The sequence below is a fragment of the Gastrolobium bilobum genome, unplaced genomic scaffold (assembly GCF_033153095.1).
Source record: "Gastrolobium bilobum isolate Gb01-03AN ecotype WA unplaced genomic scaffold, APGP_CSIRO_Gbil_v1 utg1269, whole genome shotgun sequence".
NCBI lineage: Eukaryota > Viridiplantae > Streptophyta > Magnoliopsida > Fabales > Fabaceae > Gastrolobium > Gastrolobium bilobum.
In genome coordinates this window covers 428,895-446,503 of record NW_026898540.1, presented here as the reverse complement: position 1 = coordinate 446,503, position 17,609 = coordinate 428,895, and the positions used below count along the sequence as shown (strand labels likewise).

General features: G+C 39.6%; 1 protein-coding gene across 1 annotated transcript in view; it reads left to right on the top strand.

Annotated features, from left to right (window-relative positions):
- Nucleotides 1–17,609, top strand: part of LOC133317255 (mediator of RNA polymerase II transcription subunit 25) — a 42,606-nt gene that overhangs the window by 23,645 nt on the left and 1,352 nt on the right. Inside the window, exons 12-13 of the mRNA XM_061519106.1 lie at nt 239–307; nt 429–513. Of these exons, the coding sequence (XP_061375090.1) occupies nt 239–307; nt 429–513 (154 nt within the window). The remainder of the gene's footprint in view (nt 1–238; nt 308–428; nt 514–17,609) is intronic.

Sequence of the window (17,609 nt, the reverse complement as noted above, 5' to 3'; positions counted from 1 at the left end):
ATTATTATTTTAGTAATAAATTTTCAGTTTTATCAATCACTTTTTGAATTAACTTCGAGATTAACATATAAATTTCACTATAGAGGCGTTGCTCTCTCCAATTTCACAGTATTGGCTGAATCAATATTGGGTTTGTCTAATTTTGACTTCCTTATCTGTCTAAGTCATCATACGATGCTTTATTTCTCTTTTAAATTCCTTTAATTTTCTAGATTTACTATACTTTTGTTGATATCAGACTTGCCGCAAACTGGCCCCCCGTAATGCAAATAGTTCGGCTTATATCTCAGGACCACATGAATAACAAGTAAGTCATTATTTCAACTTTTATCCTATATATATATATTGTCGTCTTTAGGTGTATTAATTTGGTCTTAACTTTTTTTTTTTTCTGTAGCTATGCTAATTTTATAATACTGTGACATTAGGCAATATGTAGGAAAGGCAGATTTCCTAGTTTTTCGGGCAATGAACCCACATGGATTTCTTGGTCAGCTGCAGGAAAAGAAGCTGGTAAGTTGTTTGTATGTTTAATTTTTTTTTCTTTTATTGTAAATCTCCCCTCTTAAATTTAGAGTATTTGTTCTTAGATACAGGTTTGAATTCGTGAAATAACCTCTTTGCAAATATGCAAGGGTAAGATATACAAGGATTGTTCTCGTCCCATCCTCACTAGTCGAGGTATAATGGGGAGTGATTTTGTCAGAATATTTAGAAAATATATAGAATATCTAAAAGATATTGTATAATATTAAGATTATACCTTAATATAGTTTAGAGTATCCTGAAGGATCTCTGATACGACCTTGTAAAACAAATTGAAAGAACAAGGGCGGTGATGGAACCCATATATTCAACGGCAAATGAACAAGAAAAACACCTCTATTACTCAATAATACTTTGGAGATACATGCTGGTAACATAACCTTCGCAGAAAAAGAAATAGAGACACTGACTCTTATGCTAATTACAGACTCCAACAACAAGACAACTAACAATAATTAATTGACAATGTAGACAAGATAAACCAAGATCTCAACTCACCCTCAAACCCAAAGAGCTAGGCCTTAAGAGATCTCTAGAGATCCTTTTCCCAATTCCCAATTCCCATTTCAGTGAATACATGCATACCTCACATTCCCACACTCCCTTCCTTATATACTATTATTTGAGAATATTCTAGAATAACTCCCTAACTAACTCACTAATTATCTCAGGCTCATCATTACTCCCCCTCCAAAACTCACCTTGTCCTCAAGGTGAAGAAAAAGGATAAGTGATGCGAGAAAACATCCATCTGGATGCCATTGCTTGAAGCATGTTGACCAAAAATCTTGAGTGATTGACAATTCTGGTAATGACAGTACCACACCCCTACATATCCTTTCATTGTCGACCCTATATCCATCTTGTACTTCCACAAAATATGTTTCTGTCTTGACCACCAGAAGCTTCCATTCTTGAGCCACATAATATGTTTCCTCCTCTTCGTGCAAGACTGCCTCTTCCTTCAATGCTCCATCTTCATCTCGTTTTTCTTCCTTCTCCTCTAGCATAAGTTGCTGGAATCCTGCTCCCAAAGCTGCAACGACTTGCTCGACATCAGACTCGCGATGTTGTGTATGCTCAGAAGAAGTGCGTCAATGGTTTCTGAGTTGGTGCTGCCGACCCTTTCCTCTTCCCCTTTGACCTCTGACCCACCAACTCCCACCAACATCACGTGGAGGTTCGGGCTGTTACAGGCTTGGTCTGGCGAGAAAGGTGTGTCGCACCAGAAGCATAAATTCCGTCGCCGGCGGACAATCATTTCTGCTGATGACAACCATAGGAACTTGGTACCCCTCTTATCGCTGCCGTACGAAGCCCCCGACGAAGACTCCTGTGTTGATTCTTGCTCCTTATTAGTTTCTGTTAATGCTGGTTCTGGGTTTCTAAGTGAATCGTTGGGCTTGCTCTGTGATTCATTGAGCCCATTCCATCTATTATTGGCCCCATTACTATTAACCCCTTTCTGAAACGAATTATTGGGCCCTTTTTGAGCTTCTGATCCATTGCCTCCCACATTTTCTCCGTTACTATTGGTATTTTGGGTTGTTAGTGCAACGCGCAAATGATTTCCAATACCATATCCTGACCCGCTTAGGCCTCCATGTCCACTCTGCTTACCCACGATCATTTCGTCTTCATCTCCTGTTTCTACCCACTCCATCTCTTTCAAACTTCCATCCGTCTCTTGTTGGCTTACTATCATCGACTGCAGTAGAATCTCCTTCATTTCGCCCTGTTTACATTGCTGATCTCTGTCTTCTTCTTCGGCTGCTTCTCCATTGTCATCCTTTTTTGCTCCTTCTTCGTCATCTTTAGCGAGCTCCGTCTTCTTCTGCACCTTGTTCTCTGCCTCTTCTTTTATGTTTCAATCTCTTTCTCCTTCTTCAATTATTTCTGCTTTTTCTTTTTTTGTTTCATCGATTTCTTCAACTTTTTCTTCTTTTTCTACTACCATTTTCACTTCGATTTTGTCTTCTTGTTGTTTGCTGATTTTTGTTTCTGTTTCTACTGCATCTACTTCTGCATCTTCTTCCTCTGCACTTTTTTTTTTCTTCTACAGTATCATCTTCCGTGCTTCGATTTGCTTCTTCTTCTGTCTCTACTTCAATCTTTTTTTTTTTTTTTCCTTTTTCCTACATTTTTTTCTGGGTTGTTCGATATTTCATCCTTCTCTGCCAAATAGATCTTAGGTATATATCTCCCTATATATGCTTTATCAAAGCTCCGCCAGCTTACATAGGGACTGAGCCCACTCCAAAGTTTGTACCAGTTGAGCGCACGACCTCTCAACCCTTTCACAGCTTCATTTAGCATATCATCTTCTTGAATTTGATGTGTTTAAAAATATTGTTCAAGCCCGAGCAACCATCCCCAAGCTTTAATTCCATCTTCATTTCCAAGGATCTGAAGCTTTGATACCAAATTGATGGAACCCATATATTCAACAACAACTAAACAACAAATGAACAAGAAAAACACCTCTATTACTCAATAATACTTTGGACATACATGCTGGTAACATAACCTTGGCAGAATATGAAATAGAGATACTGACTCTTATGCTAATTACAGACTTCAACAACAGGACAACTAACAATAATTAATTGACAATGCAGACAAGATAAACCAAGATCTCAACTCACCCTCAAACCCTCAAGGTTCCCCTCCTATAGAATTGGTAACAAAACAAAATGGGCAACAACATTAATATAAAGTAAATGACATAATCAAATCAATAGCAGACTATAAAATTGGTAATAAAGTCAAGCCTACATAAATAGAAACTAAATAAAACCAATTTAAATCAATTGATACGACTCTAAAAAACAAATTGAAAGTTCAAGGTCAACCACCCCAAATATATTAATATAGAGAAACCAATGTATCAGTACAAGAGAAAACTATTTTAACAAATGGCACTCCCTTTCTCTCAAATTCAAATAACAATTCTTGCCTGCCCTCCATGGACCGGAACCCCCTTATATATTCATGGTTCCCCTCCTATAGAATTGGTAACAAAATAAAATGGGCAACAACATTAATATAAAGTAAATGACATAATCAAATCAATAACGACCTAAAAAATTTGCAATAAAGTCAAACCTATAAAAATGGAAACTAAATAAAATCAATTTAAATTGAATAAAATCATTGACCAAACTCTGATTATTTTTTGGCCCAACTTCTCAGTTTTGACGTAACAATAACTCTGAGGGGGAAACAACCTTCTCCCCAAGGTTTCCATCATTGTTAAGTTTGCCGGATTTAAGGTGGTTCATTGTCTGCCACCCAACCATCAACTTTGTCCTTCGGTAGCTCTCCTTCACCAAGATTGTATGCCTCAAGGTCTTCTCTGGGCACTTGTGACTTGGAGCAACAACGAGGCCGCAGTGAAGGCGTCTCTCTTCACCGGACAAGCTCATCTTAGTTGAGATAACGGGACCCCCGAGATTGTCAAATGCTTTGAGTTTCTTGAAATCCCTTGTTCACGGAGGATGATGAATTTGGGAAGGAATGTGTTGTTTGCGAAGATACCCTTCGAGTCATCATATTGGGCCTAGGCCCATCCTCTTTTCCCTGATTATTGGTCAAGCTATTATTCCCGATTGAGGAAGATCTGACTCGCCATGCAGTGTGACCCAGTCCAAAGTTTCTTTCATTGCCGCTTATCCCTCGATTTGAAAACCCTCCTACACTTCATTTTGATTTCCATTCATCTTCAACATCTCTGGCTAGATCCATGGCTTTTATGATTTCTCTCAGATTATTTCACTTTCTTTCTAATCTCCGGTTTCAAGCCTCCCAAAAAAATACCCGAGTAGATGCTCCTCATTCATGTCTATAGCCTTGGCTACCAAGGTTTCGAGTTCTCCTATATACTCATCCACCATGTCTTCTTGTTGAAGGGTAGATAGTCGTTCATAGATGTTCCCCGAGATGCAATCACCAAATCATTGAATGAAACCTTTTGTTAAATCACCCCACGCAAGATCTGGTTTTTTTTTTTCTGTGCAAGAAACGGAACCATTGAATCGTGGTTCCCTCCATGCTTGCCAAAGCTGGTTGCACCTTCTCCTTCTTCAGTATTGTATGAATCTCAAAGTACTTTTCTGCTCAAGCTATCCACCCTAGTGGGTTAAACCCATCGAAAATTGGGAGTTCAACCGTGGGCATCCATGCATGCTACTCCGTGTACCCAAGATTAGTTCAATCTGTTTTGCTATGATCTCTTCCATTGGTGCTGTTATCCTATGCTTCTGTCCCTTGTTTTTTCATTTAGTCTTTCACCATGGAGCAAAATTTTTCAATCCCTTTTGAGTTTCGTGTCCCATCCTTTGATTGGTTTAGTTGGTCGCTTTCTTGAATGTTTCAAAGGATTTCTCTAATGCATGAGGTCTAGTCGGCGGAACTCATCTTCTCCCGGATCTGGCAAGTCGAATCAATTGATACGACTCAGTAAAACTAACTGAAAGAACTCTATATATTCAAGGTTCTCCTTAGAATTGGTAACAAAATAAAATGGGCAACAACATTAGTATAAGGTAAATAACATAATCAAATCAATAACAGCTTACAAAATTGGTAACAAAGTCAATCCTATAGAAATAGAAACTAAATAAAATCAATTTAAATTAAATAAAATCATTAACCAAACGCTGAATCTTCATAGGCCCAACTTCTAACGCGTTTTGATGTAACAATTGCTTAGGACAATTTTCCTTATTTTCTTATATTTCATGATTTGTTCCCTTATTTTAGGAGCCCCTTATTTATTATAAATAGGGATTAGTGCTTTGTCTTTTGTAGTCACAAATTAATTTGTAACATATCAATATATAATATGGTAAAAAGCCAATTCAATCCAACAATTTAAGCTGTTAGGTGAATAATATTTTTATATTTCTCTAACATGCCTCCTCACACAAGAGCTCATGGGTTTGAAGTCTAGACAATGCATAAGCTCACCTATCTGTGCTAAGAACCTCTACAATTTTTAATTATTTATTAATTGAATGAGGGCAGTGAGGACTGAATTCATAATTACTTGTTCATAGAGGCTTTGATACAATGTAAAGAACTAATTCAATCCAATAAGTTAAGCTGTTAGGTGAAGGTCACACTAATGGTTTTATATTTCTGTAACAAATACTATTGAGTCTTCTCCCTTTTTCTCTATCTATACTTGGATCCCTGTAATTTTAACATGGTATAAGAGTTGTAGGAAATTAGGATTAAAATATTTTCGTTTTTATTTTCTATTAATTAGTGGATAGGACTAGTGACTCATTGTTGAGTCATCCTTATCTATTTTTTCTCATTCTCTCGTGTATAAATCTTCCTATCAGTGTAAAGTGTAAATTATTTGTATCAATTTAGAAAAAAAAACAATTCTTTTATATTTCAATATGGTGTCAAGAGCAGGTTCGTTCCTACAACCTTAGATCAGCCATCTTCAAGATTGAAACACCACCCAAACCCAGAAACCATATCTATAGACCTCCAATCGAGAAGGAAGACTGACCATTCAACTTAGAAGGCTCCGACTAGTCGAATGCCATCGGACCTATCACCGTTAGCCACCGCACGCGCAACCATTCATCGGTGCGTTTAGCTCACGCGCCACCTTCCTGGCACCTTTTTTCACTGCGACTGCCCAGAACCACTCGCCTCCTTCTCCTCTTTCGCAGGTCAGATCTGTAAAAGGAACAACTTGATTTTTTTGGTCGACAGTCAAATCTTCTCTCTTCTTTCATGGCATCCTCAGATCGTTCTTCTGCTTCCACATCTGCCCCTAATATTCAATCCTATGGAGACAACTTAGCCATGCAGATCACTAGTCACCGGTTGAACGTTAAGAATTTCCTGCAATGGTTTCAATCTGTTAAGTTGGTCATCCCGGCATAGGGTAAGATGAGTTATCTCGATGGGAAAATTAAAAAAACCTATCGAGGATGCTTTTGATTATGAAAATTGGGAGATTAATAACTCCTTGGTAATGATATGATTGACCAATTCCACGGAACCCCAAATCAGAACCTATTTGTTCCTTGATACCGCCAAGGAGATTTGGGATGTTGTTCAACAAAATTATTCCGATTTGGAAAATACCTCTCAAGTCTTTGAACTGAAAAATAGGTTGAAAGACTTGCGTCAAGGGGGTATGACCATTACCGAATATTTTACTGCATTCACAAATTTATGGCAGGAAATGATTTTCATTATGCATCCGACCTCAAAGGATTGAAAGCTAATACCCAGTTTAAAAAACACTTGGACAAGGAATGACTTTATGACTTTCTTACTGGCCTCAACCGAGATCTTGATAAGGTTCGTGGTCGAATATTGGGACAACCACCGTTATCCTCACTTGCTGATGTCTTTGTTGAGGTTAGGAGAGAAGCTAGTAGACAGAGAGTTATGATGGGAGAAAAGGAATCAATTGATAAAAGTCTGATGATATGTCTGCATTGGCTGCCAAACGTACCATTGACCGTTCCTTTGGAGAATTAAAACGGGATGGTCATCCATGTTGCACCCACTGCAATAAAATTGGTCATACCCTTGAGAAATGTTGGGAAATCTACGGAAAACCTGCAAATTTGAAGCCAAAAGGGCAGAATAAAGGTCGTGCATATCAGGTTTCTACTGATGATAAGGTTGATGAGCCTCGTGCATCCTCTGACTCTGATAATGTGTTTCTCAGCATGACTCAACCTCCTAAGGCCACTGGTAATGTGGTCCAGCAAGGTACAACTTTCCTTATTGATAGTCAAAATCGTTAGATCCTTGATTCTGGAGCCTCTGACCATATGACAGGTAATCCGACCTTGTTTTGTTCTTACCCTCCATACTATGAACCCTCGGGTCAAGATCGCCAATGACAGTTTCTTCCATATTGCAGACGAGAATTTGACTCCGCGGGACGTGGAACAAAAAGCTGCAGAATTAGCTTATTTTTTTGCGTGTACCATTAAACTTTTTGAGCAGATTAATTTAACATCAGTTCTTAATGTTCCTTCTCTGGCTTGCAATCTAATTTCCATTAGCAAGTTGACTTCTGAGTTGCATTGTTTTGCTAAATTCTTTCCACATGGTTGTGCTTTTCAGGAACAGAACTCAGAGAGGATGATTGGCAGTGCTAGGGAGGATGGTGGACTTTACTACTTTGGGAGGAAGTGACTCCTGAAGCTGTTTTTTTGGAAAAAGATTATGTTTTCTTTTGATTCATGTAATTATGTTTTGCTATGGCCCCGTAGGCTAGGCTATCCCAATTTTACCTATCTTCAGAAGAAATGGAGGGATGTTGTCTTTGAAGAAATGAATGCTTTAGAAAGAAATAAAAAATTGGAGATAGTGACCCTACCAAAGGGAAAACAGGTAGTAGGATGCCAATGAGTGTTTACAATAAAATTTAATGCAGACAATAGCATCAACAGATACAAGGCAAGATTAGTTGCAAAGGGTTCACCCAGACTCATGGGATATATTATCATGAGACTTTTGCTCCAGTTGCTAAGGTCAGTATACCATCCGAGTTCTCTTATCACTTGCTGCCAACTTAGATTGACCTCTGCATTAGTTATATGTGAAAAATGCATTCCTAAATGGTGATTTACATGAAGAGGTCTATATGGATCCTCCACTTGACTTTAAAAAGGGAGATGGATCAGTGTGTAAACTAAAAAAGTCTCTATGGGTTGAAAGTCTCCCAGAGAATGGTTTGAAAAATTCACACGAGCTGTCAAAGGAAGAGGCTTCATTCAAGCACAGACTGATCATACTCTCTTCCAGAAACACTCTAAGGATGGTAAAATTGCTATTCTTATTGTGTACGTGGATCATATAGTTATTATAGGTGACGATAATGAGGAATTGAACTCCTTGAAGAAGTATCTAGCAGCTTAGTTCGAATTGAAGGACTTTGGAACTCTCAAATATTTCCTTGGTATAGAACCTGCTAGGAGCAAAGCGGACATCTCTTACAAAAAAAAAAAAAATGTTCTAGATCTTTTGTTGGAAATAGAAATGTTAGGATGTAAGCTTGCCGAGACACTTGTGGAACTTAATACCAAGTTAGGTATTAAAGATGGGAACAAGGTGGATAAAGAGCAATATCAGAGATTGGTTGGCAAACTAATTTACTTATCCCACACGCGACATGACATTGCCTTTGCGGTGAGTATGATTAGTCAATTTTTGCAGTCACCTAAGGAGAAACATTTATGTGCAATCTATGGGTGTTTAGATACCTCAAGAATACTCCAGGAAAAGGATTATTTTTTAGAAAAGGGTATAATAGGACAATTGAAATCTATACTGATGCAGATTGGTCATGTTCATCAGTGGACATGAGATCTACCTCAGGCTATTGCAACTATATGTGGGGAAATCTTGTTACTTGGAAAAGCAAAAAGCAAACTGTGGTTACAAGTAGTGTTGAAGAAGAATTTTGAGCTTTAGCTCATGGAGTTTGTGAAGGAAACTGGTTGAGAAGACTTCTTGAAGAGTTGAAAATCTCATATTCCCTACCAATAAAACTATATTGAGACAAGGCAGCTGTTAGCATTGCTCAAAATCCTATACACCATGATCGAACAAAACACGTGGAAGTTGATTGCCACTTCATCAAAGAAAAATTAGATGATTGAAGTGTGTGTATGATGTATGTTCCTACCTAAGAGCAGAATGCAGATATCCTCACTAAGGGTTTACATCGTCCAGCCTTTGAAGACTTGATTGACAAATTGGGAATGATCAACATTTACCACCAAACTTGAGGGGGAGTGTAGGAAATTAGGATTAAAATATTTCCGTTTTTATTTTCTATTAATTAGTGGATACGTTTTTATTTTCTATCAATTAGTGGATAGGACTAATGACTCATTGCTGATTCATCCTTATCTATTTTTTCTCATTCTCTTCTGTATAAATCTCCCTATCAGTGTAAATCATTTGTATCAATTCAGAAAAAAAAACACTTCTTTTATACTTCAATAACAGTAGTACCATCCTTCACGACACATCCATTCACTTTTCCGTTGCCAAGTTCTCTAAAATTCATAAATCTATGTTAATTACTTTTTTCGTCAACCTTCTTTTACCAGTCTCTTCCGCTGCATCTCAGACAACCTGTCGCTGTCTCTTTTTCGTGTTGTTTCTTCAATAACTTTTTCTCGGTCATTCGTTGTTGTCCACTGCTGTGTCATCATTTTGGGAGCAATTCTGCATATTCTAGCCATTGTTAGCGGGTTTTTCAGCCGCTATAAAAAATTGAACTACTTAAACTTCTGGGATAATTGGTTGATGACATGGTATTAGAATCACAATGAACATATGATCTAGAGTTAAATCCTTGCCATTCACATTTTTCTAATAAAAAGTTCATTTTCATCACAAAGTAGATGGGTTTTTGTATTGTCCACGCTTCAGAGGAATTTTACATGAGATGGCATGTTAGAGATCTTATTATAAAATCATTCATATGTCTTCACGACCGTTGGGACATGATCGGGCCATTCATTTTTTTCTTCTTTTTTTATTATCTTTGATTCCCAAGTGAAATGATCATGTTTAGGGATTGAATCCACTTTTGGAAATCATTAAATCCTAGATTCCTTTAATTGAATCTGAAATATATTGTATATTCAAGTGTGTAAGTTTGTACAAGGAGGCTCTCTATTTATAGAGACTAAAAGACCTAATGGGATGACCTAATGGGCCAAGCCCACAATCTAGACTATTCTAATAATAATAAATTAATATTATTTCTAACACTCCCCCTCAAGCTGGTGCGTATATATCAAAAGCTCCCAGCTTGTTACAAATATGATCTATTCGGGGACCTCTAAGAGCTTTAGTGAATACATCCGCAAGTTGATCATTGGAATTGACAAATGATGTCTCGATCTCCCTTGACTGGATCTTTTCTCTAACAAAATGACAGTCAATTTCTATATGCTTGGTCCTCTCATGAAAGATTGGGTTAGAGGATATATGCAAAGCGGCTTGATTGTCACAAATGAGCTTCGTAGGCCTTTGTTCACAGAGATGGAGTTCCTTCAGCAATTGACTCAGCCAGATGAGCTCACAGGTTGCATTTGCCATTGCCCGATATTCTGCCTCTGCACTGGATCTGGCGACCACAGTTTGCTTCTTACTCTTCCAAGAGATCAAATTTCCTCCGAAGAGAACACAATACCCTGAGGTGGATCGTCTATCTGAAGGAGAACCTGCCCAGTCAGCATCTGAATAACTAGAGATCTCTGAACTCCCTTTATTTGTATATAATAAACCTCTTCCTGGCGCCTTTTTAATATATCGGAGAATTCTAATAACTGCATCCCAATGGGAGTCACAGGGAGAATCAAGAAATTGACTTGCAACACTCACTGCGAAGGAGATATCTGGCCTTGTCACAGTAAGATAATTTAATTTTCCAACTAGTCGGCGGTAGCAACTAGGATCTGGCAGTGGCTCCCCCTGTCCTGGTAATAACTTAACATTGGGGTCCATAGGTGTATCAATGGGTTTACAGCCTAACATGTCAATCTCATCAAGGATATCCAGTGCATACTTCCTCTGACAGATGGAAATGCCCCGCCTAGACTGTGCAACTTCGATCCCCAAGAAATATCGAAGTCTGCCAAGATCTTTGGTCTGAAATTGATTGAATAAATGCTCTTTCAACTGATCAATCCCGGTCTGATCACTGCCTGTAATGATAATGTCATCAACATAGACCAGGAGATAAACGCACTGGCCAGAAGAGCTATGCCGGTAAAAGACAGAATGATCGACTTTGCTTCTGATTAATCCAAAGGATTCAACAACTGAACTAAAGCGGCTAAACCAGGCTCGAGGAGATTGCTTCAGGCCATATAAAGATTTCCGAAGTTTACATATCATTCCAGAACTCTCCCTCTGAGCAACAAAACCTGGTGGTTGCTCCATATAAACTTCCTCCTGCAAGTCACCATGTAGAAAAGCATTCTTAATATCAAGTTGGAGAAGAGGCCAGTGATGAATGGCTGCAAGGGCAAGAAACAGGCGAACAGAAGCCATCTTAGCAACAGGAGAAAAGGTATCCCCATAATCAAGACCAAAGATCTGTGTGTATCCCTTGGCCACTAAGGGAGCTTTAAGGCGATCAACAGTGCCATCAGGACCAACTTTAACTGTGAACACCCATCGACAACCAACAACAGACTTCCCGGGAGGAGCACGAACAAGATCCCAAGTGCCATTGGAGTGAAGTGCCTGCATTTCATCAAGCATCGCCTGGCGCCACCCTGGATGAGATAGTGCTTCACCTGTGGTTTTAGGGATGGAAACAGAAGAGAGACTAGAAACAAAAGTAAAATGTTGTGAAGAAAGTCTGTCATAACTCAAGAAAGAATAAAGGGGATGAGGATTTTGAGTGGATCGAATACCTTTCCGAAGGGCAATGGGAGGAGTCTCTGATGGAGGATCCGGAGGAGAAGAGCCGACGGGAAAGGGCGATGAGTCATCAAGAGGCAAAGTCGGAGGAGATGCAGGCTGACAACGCTGGTATGTGAGGAGAGGACGATCTGCAGGTATGGAGGTAATTGGTTGCTCCTCTGGAATAGGGTCACCTGCAGCTGGTAAAGACAAGTCAAGAAAAGGAACAGGAAGGACCTGATCAACTTGGGACACTGGAGACGGAGTAGAGTGAAAAGGCTGCTGATCAAGGAAAGTGACATCAACAGAAACGATATAACGCTTGAGATCAGGAGAATAGCAACGATACCCTTTTTGAAAACGTGTATACCCAAGGAAAATACATTTGAAGGCCTTGGATGTCAACTTGTCTTTACCTGGAGTAAGATCATGAACAAAACAAGTACAACCAAAAATATGTAAAGGCAGAGGATAAGAAGGTGCTCCGGAAAACAAAATACTGTGGGGAACATCATTATTTAGCACAGAAGAGGGCATGCGGTTGATAAGGAAACATGAGGTGATAATAGCATCTGCCCAAAAACGGAGTGGGACGTTCATATGAATGAGAAGAGTACGTGCAGTTTCAACTAGATGTCTATTTTTACGTTCAGCGACTCCATTTTGTTGTGGAGTGTGGGGACAGGTAGTCTGGTGTATCGTCCCTTGTGTATCCAGAAATTTAGAAAATTCAAGAGACACATACTCTTTTGCATTATCACTGCGCAAGATTTGAATAGAAGCACCAAATTGAGTTTTTATTTCTGCACAAAACTTTTGATAAATTGAAAATAACTCAGAACGATTTTTCATTAAATAAACCCAAGTGCAACGGGAGAAATCATCAATAAAGGTGACAAAATACTGAAAACCCAAAACAGATGTTGTTCGACTCGGACCCCAAATATCAGAATGAACAATAGAAAAAGGAGCATCAGCTCTTTTATTGACTCTATTAATAAAGGAGGAGCGAGTGTGTTTTTCTTGCTGACAAGAATGACAGTTAAAGACTTAAGATTGGATAAAAAGGGAACCATATGCTGAAGCTTGGAGAGGTTTGGATGACCCAGACGGCTGTGAATTAGCTCAGGAGACTCTGTGAGAGAACAGGCTACTGGAGAAGGTGGTGCAATTAGATAGTAGAGACCTCGTGACTCAACGCCTGCTCCAATCGTCTTCCCCGTACCCGAATCCTGCATAGAAAATGATTGTTTAGAGAAGGTAATAGTACATGAAAGAGAATGAATCAACTGGCTAACAGAGATTAAATTAAAAGGAATGCCAGGTATATAATAAACAGAACTCAAAGTTAAAAAGGGGAGTTGGGTTGGCTTCCCCAATTCCACGAGCAGAAGCCTTAGTGCCATCAGCAAGAGTGACAGGGGGTAGGTTATTAGAATAAGAAAGTGAAGTGAAGATATCTTTATTACCACAAAGATGATGAGTAGCACCTGAGTTTATTATCCAGGGTCCAAGAGATGATTGATAAAAACAAGCAACATGATTACCAGTGTCTTGAGTAGGATGCTGAGAAGAAACCTTCTTGAGAAGTGCCTCATAGTCGGCACTAGAAAGAGTTACTAATCTAGTTGAAGGTGACGTAACATCAGTTTTAGCAAATTTGGCAAACAGTGGCTTCAAATGAGGGTATTTCCTATAGCAGCGTTCTTCAAAATGCCCAAGATTCTGGCAATAATTGCAACGAGGCCTCTGTCTACGGCCACGTCTGCGACCGCGTCCATTGTTCCAATTGGAATTACTGGCCCGAGAAAAGAATGGAGATAGGGTAGTACCGGAGATGATGCCAGTCATGTTTTTGGACGCATTATTTGAGCCCTCCATCACAAAATAAAAGGAGATGACCAGAAAATAGCAAAGAACTACAAGAAAGCAAGAAATCGCGCAAAAACGTTGCACAAAAGTGTCCAAACAGCGGGTTTTTCACTGATATCTTTCAAACGGATGGGACCCACAACGAATGGAGACCAGATCTGGAAAGAGGGTGAGGAGGTGAGCAAGATGGTGGTGGTCCGGCCTGGAACGGTGGCCGGACAGTGGCTCACGCGCCGGAACAGTGGTTCGGCCGCCGGAGACTTCCACCGGCGCGTGGCTGCGCGTGGATGCTCCGATCAACACGCGGCTTGGACAGACAGGGTCGCCTCCCTGAGCCTCTCCTGATCGCGTGGTGGTTGGTCGGAAAAGTCGCCGGAAAAGCAGTCTGACGGCGGTGAACAGTGGCGGACGGTGGTTTTGTGGCGGTTTCTGGTGATGAACGGAGGCTGACGATCTTTTTCCTGATGATACGGGGTTGAGGACAAGAAATTTGTGACTAAATAAGGGTTAGGTGTGAAAGGATGGTTGCCGGTATGATGCACGGCAGTAAAAAGAAAGGAAAAGATACATATGCGGAAGCAGAGCCCTCAGATCGAGAGCTCTGATACCAAATTGAATCTGAAATGTATTGTATATTCAAGTGTGTAAGTTTGTACAAGGAGGCTCTCTATTTATAGAGACTAAAAGACCTAATGGGCAAAGCCCACAATCTAGACTATTCTAATAATAATAAATTAATATTATTTCTAACACCTTTGAAGTATCGTATAAATTGTTTGAAATGAAAAAAATCAAATAATTCTATGTGGTGGAACAAAATATATCGCGCCCCCAACCCGTTGTCAAACCAACGAACCCCACTGATTCGGAATAAGGAGGTACTTATGGCAGAATGGGCAAACTTAGTCTTTCACAATAGAGTGATAGGTGGCCGAAATGAATTTCTATGTCCGCACATTTATCAACATATTAAGCTCGTAAAAAGAACTAAATTTTAGTTTTGACCAATTATGTAATTCTATTCTGTATTCTATATAATATAAATTTTTTAAAAAACCTAAGCTTTTGGAATAGTTGGTTCATGACAATAATAACACTTGTCACTCATAGAATATAAGTCACATGACATTCTTAGTTGTCTCACTATCTTTCATCTTCATAACATGTCAAGAGTCAATTAACCTAAAGGCTTGAGTTGTTAGGAAAAGGTAAAGAGTTTTTTGTTTTTTATATATTTTTCGGGACCTCTAGGTGTGTCCCTTTACTTTTTAGTAGTTTTGGATATTTTGTTATAAAGGCTTTTGGCATAAAAAGGAGACAATTTTTTGGCAGTGTGCACTATGCAGTTTATGCAGTCGTTTGGTGTGTGATTGGAATAGAATTCTTGCATCTTTAAGGGTGTCTCGTTGCCCCTTAACTTCGTTAGATTATAATATAAACCATTAAAAAGACCCTCACCTAACAGCTTAAGCTTTTGAGTTAAATTGGTTCTTTACATAGTATCAAAGGCGACAAAGGGACTGAAAAGACATGCACGCATTTGGTACCTTTTTTGGAGAGCGTCAAATTCAAATGCAAGTTGGTGGGATCTCTCAACGGCGATGCTAAATGAATTTCAACCGTATTACAATCCAGATTTATATCTTTGCGACGAGGAAGAAGAAAAGGAACGTCCTAGTTCAGAAATGAAGATGAATAGAAACTTTGTAGAAGAGACGAAGAAAACTTAAAACGGTGATTATAGCAGAAGATGGTAACCGTTCTCTAGGCTTTGCGATGGAGGAGCATGAGCAAGAAAGGAGCGCAATGAGAGAGATAGTTAAGGAGATCAAGAAGGCAAAGGAATCGGCGACACCACTACCATAAGAAGAGAGGTGGCTGACCCATCAACGGAATCTGTTCCACCGAACGTGAACCCTCATGTGGAAGAGGATAGGTCTTCGCGAATATTACAAACGAGAGAGGGACGAACTAGGTCAGGAAAGAAGACAGAACAATGGGTTGACCCGACTGACATTCTGATCCCAGTCCAATCCAAGGGTAAAAGTCTTTCTCTTTCTGATTTAAATGCAAGTTGGGCTTACAAGCCCATTGACCAATTAATCTGTAAATTCACAAAAAAAGGGGCTAATTCAGATGCTTGTAAATTGCAACCCATGACTGCGCAAAGACCCGAGCCTGGATTAGAACTTGACCCGAAATCCTTCATGTTTGGGCTAATTAACCCACATACAATTGGGAACCCTAACCAGATTTACGATGCTAGAAATCAAGGGGTTGGGGTTGATGGTTTGCGTTCATCTCACTCGAAATACCAAGGAGTTTTTCGAAAAGTCAAATCAACTTTGCTAGAGGAGATGCAACGCAACAGGGAGGAGTTTGTTACTAACCAAGTCAGTTTTGCCAATTTTTCTGACTCTGTCTCCTCTTGTCACTCTATGAAGGTGGATATCTGTTTCAACGAACCCAGTAGGGAAATTGAGAGCAGTGGAGCATGGAGATCTTGGGGTTGTCTTGAAGCATGGCGTGAGCTTGGCAACTCTGAGGTAGTCAAATATTGAATCGAGGTGTGCTCTTGGCCCTTTGACGTTGAAGAAAGAAAACAATTTTGGAAAATGCATTTGTTCGTTGAAGAGTGTAAAGAACCTTGGGATACACCACCCCAAAAGCTAGCTCAAAGAGTGAGAGTGCCGAAGGCCTTATAAACTCCACATTAGTTGCACATACAACCAATGTGGGACTATATATCTCAACACGCCCCCTCATACGAGAGCCCATTGGGCTTGAAGAGTGGAAGATGCAACAGGCCCAACCTACCTGTGTTAAGAAAGTCCACAAGAGAAAGTGGGGGGCGGCGAGGCTCTGATACCATGTAAAGAACCTTGGGATACACCACCCCAAAAGCTAGCTCAAAGAGTGGGAGTGTCCAAGGCCTTATAAACTCCACATTAGTTGCACATACAACCAATGTGGGACTATATATCTCAACAAAGAGGAATTCAAGAAGACTCTTTAGTTTCCATGGCCTAAAACTATGGTGGAATTTGAGGGATTTTGTTGGGAATATGCTTTTGACATCTTGGAACAATGTCAAAACAGAGTTTTCATAATTAATGAAGATAAATAGGGTATTTTGAATGATGGATCATTTGATTTTTTCGGAAGGGGTGGAGAACAAAAACAGGCATTGTTGGATTATGCGAACTAGAAGATGATTCTGTTTGGAGCAGGGAATTTTTCCACTGTCAGCAATGCTTTTCATCAACTCAATGAGGCTGTTGTGTCTGCTAGTGGAAATATGATATTAGTGGAAATATAATAATCGGAGCTCATGTTACTTGCTTTGTGAAATCAAAAGTAAAGACACCTGGTTTCAAACTCGTAGACATGGATTCAAGTGCAGAAGCAGAGTGGAACCCTGGTGGGTGCTCTTATATTTTAGAAATCCATTGGCATATACTTTTCACACAGTGGGATCCTTATTATTCTTCGGACATACATGGCTCCCTTCAATTCAAGCAATGGGATCCCGGAATAAAGTTCTCAAACGCTAATCTGCATCTTGAGGACAAGGTGCTTAAAAGGGTATTGATACAACACCACCCTTTTCCTTAAGGGGAAGCAATTTGGATGAGTCAGCAAATGAGTTGTTAGTGTACTAAAACAGAAAACTGTAAGGGGGAAGTGGAGGGAAAAGCTAATTAAGTAGTGGAGGGATGGGAGGAGGAGAATCATCTGGGATATTGCTTGGTCCTTGGGACTTGGGAGAG